General features: G+C 51.1%; 4 protein-coding genes across 4 annotated transcripts; 2 read left to right on the top strand and 2 right to left on the bottom strand.

The window, feature by feature from the left end:
• Positions 1-435: 435 nt before the first annotated feature.
• K460DRAFT_356815 (uncharacterized protein) lies at positions 436-2,529 on the bottom strand (the record flags this gene model as incomplete). The annotated part of the gene is made up of 2 exons (XM_040931990.1): positions 436-1,926; positions 2,380-2,529. The coding sequence occupies 2 exons, from the start codon at positions 2,527-2,529 to the stop codon at positions 436-438; spliced, it is 1,641 nt and encodes a 546-aa protein (XP_040785596.1).
• Positions 2,530-3,784: 1,255 nt separating this feature from the next.
• On the top strand, positions 3,785-4,681 carry K460DRAFT_138373 (uncharacterized protein). The gene has a single exon (XM_040926723.1). It carries the CDS (start codon positions 3,915-3,917, stop codon positions 4,467-4,469), a length of 555 nt encoding a protein of 184 aa, XP_040785595.1. The 5' UTR covers positions 3,785-3,914; the 3' UTR covers positions 4,470-4,681.
• Positions 4,682-4,846: 165 nt separating this feature from the next.
• Positions 4,847-7,513, top strand: K460DRAFT_407404 (uncharacterized protein; the record flags this gene model as incomplete). Its single annotated transcript, XM_040937069.1, has 8 exons — positions 4,847-4,935; positions 4,988-5,015; positions 5,123-5,223; positions 5,427-5,863; positions 5,916-6,238; positions 6,299-6,718; positions 6,773-7,017; positions 7,069-7,513. 8 exons carry the CDS (start codon positions 4,847-4,849, stop codon positions 7,511-7,513), a joined length of 2,088 nt encoding a protein of 695 aa, XP_040785594.1.
• A 252-nt stretch (positions 7,514-7,765) lies between these two features.
• K460DRAFT_418167 (uncharacterized protein) lies at positions 7,766-8,832 on the bottom strand (the record flags this gene model as incomplete). The annotated part of the gene is made up of 4 exons (XM_040937925.1): positions 7,766-8,246; positions 8,296-8,427; positions 8,483-8,639; positions 8,703-8,832. 4 exons carry the CDS (start codon positions 8,830-8,832, stop codon positions 7,766-7,768), a joined length of 900 nt encoding a protein of 299 aa, XP_040785593.1.
• Positions 8,833-9,592: the final 760 nt, after the last annotated feature.

Here is a 9,592-nt window from a genome sequence, read left to right as displayed (position 1 = left end):
AGTATCATCCAACCTAGGTAGCACTGTTATCGTGAAACGGTGAGGCTGTGGAACAGTGGATGTGATGGCAACAGGCTGTGGTAAGGGCGGTGTAATACCGATATAGAGTTTCTCTAGCTGTGCGCTAATCATACACTACAAATTCGCAACCTGCAGGCCAGGCTGCTGTCTTCCGGGGCCGTCTATAGTCGACAAATGAGAAGGTGAAGATCAAATAAACCAGAAATCGCCAGCCGATAAAGTTGGCTACACCTTGAGGATAGAAGAATCGAGAAGAAACCAGACTGCTGCGTACGCGTCATACCTTGCTATGAATTATACAATCAAACGCCGATGGGTATCCCTGGTAAAGCGATGCTTTTGTTCTAAACGCCTCTAGACGCATGTAAATCCGAAGTGTGATGTAAAAGAAAACGCTCAAGCGAAAATCGAACCTCATGGATTTTGCGCTGCTTCCTTCCCCTTGGACGAATGAGGGTGCAGCAGATTCGGTCGCCACTTGGCCACGTTCGTGACATTAAAGTGTAGCGGCTCCTTGGTGCCCTTCTCTCTTACGGGCATCTTTCGCTTTGACCGACCCGAGATGTACATTGGCTGCTGCGCCTGACCGCTACCGTTAATAGTGGGCATGCTTTGTTTAGATCTGAGCTTAGGTTTCTTGTCGCGGTGCTCATCATCTGTTGTTTCGGTTTCAAAACTGCGCAGACTGCTCCGCTCGGAAGAGAATCGAGGGTGACTTGACAAACTTGACGATTGCGTCAGTGTATGCTGTAATGGGCTCAACCGAGTGGAGTGAGATGACGAGGCGGTTTGGGCGCGTTCGATAGGGCTCAGCATAGCAGCCGAGTCGGCAAGGACATCCAGTTTCGAGGGCGCCCTATCCGCCACCGAGTGAGTTCGAGATGAATAGGTAGGAGGAGGATCCTGGTAATCGTACATAATCTCTGAATCCAAGCTCTTGTACTCGGCGGTGCTGTCGAGCTCTTCGTCTTGATTCCAGCAAGATTCATCAACGCCAGTCAAAGCTGGTAGAAATCGGATCTCCTTCCATGAGACGTCTTCGTATTGTAGGGTGACGTAGAGAATATCCCCTTGCATCTTGTCGTGCGCGATGCAGTGATCTTCAAGGAAGGGATAGTCCCATATGTCGCGATGGATAAGATCTGGCGGCAGAAGGGTTAGGGCCATGCGACCAAAAGGTTCGTCAGACGGGCGATGACCCGTCATCGGCATCCATGGTCTGCCACGAAAGAGGAATTTGAACGCAGTTTCGATCTGGTTTGCAAACACCGAGCTGTCCTGACTTGGAAACTCGAGATTTTGCTGAAGTTTGCGGGATGCGCATCGTCGGTAGCCAGTGCTATCAGGATCGTATGCGAACCTCTGTGATTTTCGGGGCACGAAAATAACGCGCACGCCCCAAGATGAAGCATACTTCTTATCGGTGCGAATGGGAAGCTGGCCAAGGGGGTGTTGCGGTTGCATTAGTAGCGGAAGTTGTGGAACAGGTGGTGCTATTGGTGATGATTGGTGTGCCTTTGGCGTTGAGGCAGCGGGTGTCACGTCTTTCGACATGCCACTAAGCTGCTCCACACGGTCGACCCTGTTCTCGAGCTCCATGCTGAACTCATCCACCATGGTCAAGCGCTCGCCTTGCACCTTAAGCTGGTCGCTGAGCTCGGTCGTTCTGTCCACCACAGCCTCCACCTTGTCATCTATAGAAATCTTCAGGAGCTGCATGTTTTGGTACATGCGTGCCTGGATTGCTCTGTTCGTCCTGACAAGCTCCTCCCGTGCCATCCTCTCCCTGTACAACTCCTGCTTAAGATCTTGCTCTAGGGTCTCAAAGCGCTTGACCTCTTGCCTCAGCCTCTTCATGTGCTCTATGGCCTGGACATATTCCTCCATTGACACGGTCGAAAGCGGCTGTGCCTCATGGTTCCATGCCTGGTGCCCGCACCCGCAACGAGAGCGTACAGCCGAGTCTGGGTAGAAACTCCGACAAGAGCAGCGTTGACGGGCTCCATTGCTCGTATCAGACTCGGGTAGAATAAAGCCGCATTCTCCACGCGGAAGTTGAGCCTCGTGGCTGGGGGCGGGGTTTCCTGGCAGGTGGACCAGGGCCTCACTATTATTGCTATGGAACATCAGGAGTCGACCTCGGGCGGTGGTCGTAGTGTGACTGCTGGACGAGTAACGGGTGGCTCATGGAAGACCGAAGGAGAGACGATTGCTGTTAGAAGGAGCGTAGTCTTAAGGTGACGAGGACCCAGTAAAAAGCCTGAGGCACAAGTGTCAGCTGGGGATAAGGCTCTAGTGATATACAGGAACCAGTGGCCAGTCGGTAGATATGCACAAGATAAGCAAGCATAGACTTACAGGCAAAACCACAGAGCCGGTGCACACGGGAGCATCCGAGTTGGAGGTCACACAATCAAAAGGACTGGCAGACGTGTGCACCCGTGGGTGGTGAGGGACTTTTGAGCAGTAGGGAGCGTGGTGTTCACCAGCAGCAGGGCAGCGGGCCATGGGATGTGCAGGCACTCTTTCTTTTTGGCCGCAAACTAGCTCCCGCGCCGGGGGAGATCAGCCCCGTCATGTCTGGGGACTGTGCTGGCTGGCTGGCTGGCTCTTGTGGGCTCTGCTGAAAGCTGGAGTTGGGGTGTGGTGGCCGCCGAGCTAGGAGTAAGTAAGAGATAAGACTCACGCGCCAATGGCATGCATCGCGTGGGCGCCCCGAAACCATGCACCGGTCGCCGCAGGCCCGCCTTCAACTCCCATTGCGTGCCTGAAAGCCTGTCCTACACCTGAACAAGGGCAGTAGCCGCATGCTCCCTGCAGCCTGATCAGCGACTGAGGTTGTGGCCGTTGCTGTCAGCACTCAACGCTCTATCGGCCAAGGAGCACGCCAGCCCAGCGTCAGATACCGGCACTGTACTGTGGTATGCGCCCGTCTCCACAGCCCACACATCATTCCATGTCGGTTCAGACGGGTACTGTGGTAAACAACCCGACCCCACACTGGGTCCCGAGCCTTTTGGGCCATTATTCAAACCTCTTCGTCAGAGCCCTCGCGGCGCAAATGTCGCCTCCCTTGCCCCTTGCGCAAGACCCGTCTCTGGTAGAAGCTGTTCCACATGCAAACATAGCTGGACCAGTCGCAAAGCTCAGCTGTCTCGATGGGGCCTCTATCCGGCCCTGGGCGCCATGAGGAGATGATCTCGAACGTTTGTGTAGCTTGTGCTGCTTATCGCAAAGTCTTGATACACCCCACGTCCCCTCCGCAGCGCCCCCTGATTGGCCCGCCGCAGCTCAACCTCGAACAGAACCCAGTTCCTTCACCAAAGCGTCCTGCTGGCAAAATCCACTGACAGAGTCGGACACCAGCATTCCATGGCCACTGGGGGCACGGGTGGAAAGCACTCTGTGGCCACGGCTATTCATTCTAAGATGAATCACGACCCTATCTCATACACGTGTTCGCCTTTGGTAACCGATGTGGCCGACGGCCATGCAGCGGTCACGAATTGCTACGTAGCAGGAATACCATCTCCAACTTCCCATTATGCAGGTCACCTACCCAGCATATATACTCCCCACGATATACGTTTGAACCACGGCATCGAGCAATTGCCGACCACTCGTTCTGCATGAGGTATTCGATGTGGCAAGGCGCGCACCACCTTCATTGGAGGTTGAACCACAGCCTCACCCGCATTCCTCAACTTCTATTATCCATATGCCTCCATGTCAATCACCCACTGGTATGCCTGCAGTAGCGGTAGGCTTGAAACCAGAAACCCTTGCGTCGAGCCAGGATTTGAGAAACTTCTCTCACCTCAATGCTGAGGTTGACGCTGACGCAAAGCACGCCACAGAGCGTAATATGAGCATCGAGCCCTCGGCCGGCCATTATGATCCAACTCGCGCCATTTCAAGCGGACATATCCCACGTCTTGTATAACTGTTACACTTTGTGTTCTCAAATCGTCAATGCCGGTCCAACCGAGTACACAGCACAGGCCAAAAACGTGGACGATGTTTGCCACCCGCGCTCCGAACTCCCACTTCTTAGCGTGGCATGTTCGTCAAACTTACGAAACCCGTTCCCCCGGTGTGGATCTCATAGGGTAATGGTTGCAAATACTCTCTTCATCTTGACTGCGAATTTTAAATTTGAGTTCAGTAGTTTCTGTCCACGCTTGGTACCACACCGCTATTCTCGTCTTATTCCGCAAAATGGCGAAATCCTGCGACGTCGTCACGACAGGCTGCGTACGATTTCTTGGTTTGCTTCTAATGGCGCATTTCACTACCACTTCTTTTCGGCTAAAGCCCTGCTCGAAGAGGCTACCCTACCGGGAGCAGCCGTGGGGAGACGAATGGGCATCGATCATCTCCTGAAGTGGAATCGACGGTTCCTGTGCGATTTGCTTTTTGTTGATGTTGACTGTGTGACAGTGGGTTAGTAACTTTATCATTCCGCTGAACAGATTCGCCATTGCTACATTATCCACGTGCCAATTTAATAGGATAATGATGTTCGAACCAAAGATGGTGGGTTGACGGCAAGTTGAGTTGGCTTGAGTACAAGGGCTTGCTTTGCAAGAATAGCGAGTTGTACATAGGCCAGGCCTAACGTGTAAGATCTCGAAGTTATCACGCTTACGTCGTCCCTCTTGAGTAAGAATATGATGCGGAGTTACGAGAAGGTTAAGACGAGTTATTATCGTGTTTTGCTCTAATCGGAGTTCGGGCGCCGGTCGGAAGGCTTGGCAGTGGCCCAGTCTCAACTTCCTGTCTACCCTGTCGTAACGGAGCTCTTGGGTCGCCGTTTGGACACGGGATGCTTCAAGACTCAGCATCATTCCTTACAGAGACGTCAAGAGTCAGATGCCTGAGGAAAATTGGGCTGCGCATGGCGGCGTTCAAGCTGTAGGTGCATCCTGGCCTCGGACAAGTAGCATGCTGACCACCAGCATTACAGTGCGATCTATGTCATTCACGAAAGGCAGGTACTATTTTACAAATTATGACGGCAATCAGCAATATTCATTATGCTCGAACGTTGAAAATAACGTCTCTCGTATCACTCGAAGCACTGTTACTGATTCTAGTACAGGTGAAATGCGACCGTAAGGAGCCTTGCTCAAATTGCGTAACAGCTAAAGCCAATTGCCTCCGCAATAGGCACAAGCGAGCACCGCGCCCAAAACCCCGAACGTGAGTATATTAGTGCGATAAACATACGCCCACGAAGTCACGTGTATCAGCCTCAACGGGCAGAGCGTACCATGTGCCCCGCTGATTGCATTGGAGACACTAATCTCCGTATGCGGAGCGGCTCCGATTAAACACACATTCTTCATGAATACGTTTTGGACGTGCCTAGCAATCGTTCCTGTACTCACTGACCTCATTTATAGTGATGATAAGATACAATCTCTCGTACAAAGACTCTCAAGTCTTGAAGATTCCGTGCGTAGCAGCCAGCGAACCGCCAGCGCCTTGCCGGACCACAATGGAACGGCATCTCCAGATGGCGTTCCATCCGAACGACCTCGGAAGCGAAGGCGCACAGGAAGCCCGATAACCGAAGCCACTTCTGTGATAACCCCAACCCCAGATGTAGACTCGACTCAACAGACAGCCAATGAAGCGCGGCACCTGATCAGTAAGGAACTCTCGACTAACGGACTGCTCTCTGTACACCAGCGTTCGGTGCTCGAAACGGCGATATCCTTTGTTGATCAGCTGTCTCACGCTCCCGTGCCAACTATTACGGACCGCAGCACTTTTGACAGGTCGATGCATGTCTACAAAGAAATAACACAAGGCGAGATCCTTCATGTTATTCTTGGCAGTATGATTGCTCGGCATATTCACTGCGATTTGAGACTAACATATGCGTCTAGCTGAGACCAGAACGTTCGATGACTCTACTATCCATTTTCACGCACTTGACCATATTCCACCGAAATCTGTCGAAAAAAGCGCTCTGGCTTTGATGGAAGGCAGTGCTGGCGAGGAGACCATGTTGTTGTACAAGATTATCATCCATTTCAAGGCAGCCGTCGTCCTTTACGGCAACCAGCTGCAAGGACCGAAAAGCCCGGCAGTACAGAAGCATATCAGACAAATGGAGTACGATCATCTCACCGCAGCACTCACTGCTCTTGACAGTATCAGCTTCTTGACAACACCATCGCTCCTTCTAGTCCAAGTTTTGATCACTGGGGTGAGTGGTACTGCCCTATTCACCCAAATTACTCATATATTTTGGCTAAACCACGGATAGGCTATAATGATGCAAATCCTGGGCAACCCGGCAAGTTGTTGGGAAATGATAGCCTATGCTTCACGAGCAATCGTTGCCCTTGGCTACCACAACATTAATGACACTGAGGTGAAGAGCGAGCTCGACGAAGAAATACATGCAGCACTCGCTTGGTGCGCTCAATTTGATAGTTGCATGAGTCTACTGTTACTACGGCCCAAATCCCTGCCACCACTTCACGTCAAGATATCGTCCTTGGTCAAGCCCGACCCTGCTAATCCAATGGCCGTTTTCGAATTCATGGCCATGGAAATGGTCCCCGTGCATGACAAGATCTTGGAGCTAACATTAGAATCATCAAAAAAATCAGCGACGTCCCTGAAAGAGGAGGTAGCGTGGCTAAGAAAAGAAATGACGAATCTCTACAGTTTAATGGAGCAGGTATGGTTGATGAATGGTCAGCATTCAATTGCCAACTAGAGCTAATGTAGCTAGAATCGCCCTTCATATCTCATCGACACCCATGTGGACATTCTCCTCCATTGGAAGTGTCTCGAGTTCAAGTACTTTTCCACCCTGACTTCCGTCCATCGCCTGAGCCCATCGGTCACAACGCATCCATCTGAGCGGGAGGAGTGTCTCCAGAGCGCTCGTAAGGCTCTAGAATGCGTCAAGTTCATCGAAGAGGTTGGGAAGAGCCTGGGACATTTCATAGAAGGATACGATCCTTATCTAGCGTGGTAAGCGACGTTTCCACAGCCAACGCTAGCTTGCTTACTGATTGCACTTAGGACTCTTCTCTCCTATCCTCTTTGCCCCTTTTTCGTTGTCTTTTGCAACGTAGTTGGTACGTCTAATGCTCAAGATTTCCAACTCCTTCAGGATGTAACCGACGGCATCTCGACGCTGGTCACCGAGAACAAGTACGTCCACCGGCTCCATCGGCTGTGTGCCACACTACTTGGTCTCTGTAAGCCTCTCGTGCAAACGACAGGTTTGAATGGAGATCTACACGCTGGATTTGAAGCTGGAATTACGACATATGCCCCACCGTCATCTTTCGGTACAGCTCAGGATGTCTTGGATGAGTCCAAAGTCGACGACAGTAACGGTGATCTTCTGCCATGCTCGTGGAATGACGACATGATGTGGCAGCTGTTTCAGTCGCAGCCCTCATTGGACTGGTTCAACGCAGACATACTGGATCCAGCTTGGGACGTTAGTCCGCCCAAGTAAACATCACTAAGGTTACATCCAATTCTTTTGTCTATTATCTTCATTCATCGCCTCGTATACATGGATGTATTTAGCATGGAAGGATCACTGCGTATCTGAGCTACGAAATTTGAAACGAGCCAAACAACTCCTTAGAAACTGCCAACAATCTACCAACACAATTCCGCGTACGTTTCGGGTATGCTCCTTGTGTTCATCGATCGCGGCCTTGGGAAAAGGCCTGTTCAAACGACCCTGAAGGGACTATCAATCTCAAAGTTCAAACTCAATTCCATGTGCGTTTAGGGCATGATCTTTGAGTTTATCTTTTCGGGCTTTAGGAAAGGGCCTGCTTCCAACCACTTTACTACGCTCACATCCTCGAATCGGGCACCATATTTCTGAGTTCTCATGGAAACTGTCCCAGTGTCTTTTGAGCTCTTGTACACGGCCGCACCTTGTTTTCTCACAGCCGCGTACGTGACATTCATAGCGGAACTCCTTTGTTTCGTCGTTGCTGTATACAATCCCAATCTGTTTGAATTGCGAGTCCGATACAGTCTGCCGCGGTCGCTCGTTTGAGGCTGGGGCCGATATTTCAGAGTCCAACGATCGCTCGAAACGATGTTTGGTAGTCGGTGTAGATGAAGAAGTGGCTGCGGATTGTCGGTGAAAATCCAGAGCTTGTTCATCGCTTACACCACTTCGATGGTTGCGTTCTGCAGCGAAAGACCCCGCATAGGATCGGTCAGAACTAGAAAATCAGTAAATGGCAAAATGCCAATATCCCAGGATTTACACACCGTTCAGCAGTTTGAACCCTCGACCTATGTTGGGCACCGCTGAACCCAATCTGGAGTTGGCCAGGACGACCACCGGGAAAAGCCTCATTTGGCATGCTGGGCGTTGCCGCTGCATTTCCGACTGGATAGCCACTGGATATATGGAATCAGCAACGAGATACGGATCTGAACATGTAGCGCCACTCACCCATAATTCATAGGTCTTTCTTGAGCTTGTTCTGCATGGTACCACTCGTGGTTCTGCATCTGTTGCTGTGGTTGCTGGGGGTGCAGCGGTGGCTGAATAAACGCCGGAGAGGAGAAATTCTGGTTGTATTGATCTGTAGGTTCAAAGGGCTGATGAACTGGCTGAATTTAGAAACCAAATGTCGATCTTGCACAATTCGAAGATATGGAACCAAACGTACGACCAGCCACGCCGCTCCCTGATCCTTGTTGCAGCACTAATCGACGCTGTGTACCTGAAGCCGATGACGGGTACGAAGATCCACTAGGGTCATACCGAGGATCATTAGACGGAACCTTGCGATTGGACATTGAGTTGAAATTTGGTGGTCCCAGTGTGGCACCAAAGAAATATCGAGCTAGAAAGACGCGGTCACGAACCGCAAACGCACTTGGAATCGGACATTGGCGACCTTCAAGGAACCAACTTTATACAATGGAGAGCCATGGCCACGTCACTAGTAGCAATACCTGAGCTGTTCGATTGGAGGGCACAATACCGGAATGTCACATATGTCTCATGCAAGTCCAACATTTGGGCACGAAAATTATCTCCCAACGTCTCCGAAGCGGTGTAGAAGATGTCCGAAAGTAACCCCGGCACCTAGCGAATCGTAACTCCACCTCATGGCCTAAGTATATGCGCGCGACTATATTGACGGCTCTGTATCCATGTAGAGAAGCTCAAACCTACATTCACTGTTTGCAACACGACCTCAAGTTGAAGGCGGAAATCTCGCCCAAGGGAATGATTCCAACGCATGAAAGACGTGGGCAACTTGGAGGTGCCCCCGCTGTGCACAGGTCTGCTAATGGTATGGCGAATTGTACCATTGTCAAGATGAGGCGAATGGTCGCTTCACTTTTCAACTCTGCACAACGGCCAATGACGGTGCATTGTGGCTGAATGGGCCCCTCTTCACTGACGGTGACTGATTAGACGGCCAATCCCAGTACCCTATGCTATACTAACACGGTCCGTAAACGCTATCTTTCTAGGTCTATAGGACATAGCGGCAAGGAATGTCCGACCAAGTCTTGGCGATCTTGATTGATACCCAGCACCAAGAAC

This window comes from Cucurbitaria berberidis (assembly GCF_010015615.1).
Source record: "Cucurbitaria berberidis CBS 394.84 unplaced genomic scaffold K460scaffold_4, whole genome shotgun sequence".
NCBI lineage: Eukaryota > Fungi > Ascomycota > Dothideomycetes > Pleosporales > Cucurbitariaceae > Cucurbitaria > Cucurbitaria berberidis.
The sequence above is the reverse complement of the archived record's forward strand: the minus strand, read 5'-3'. Positions and strand labels throughout refer to the sequence as shown.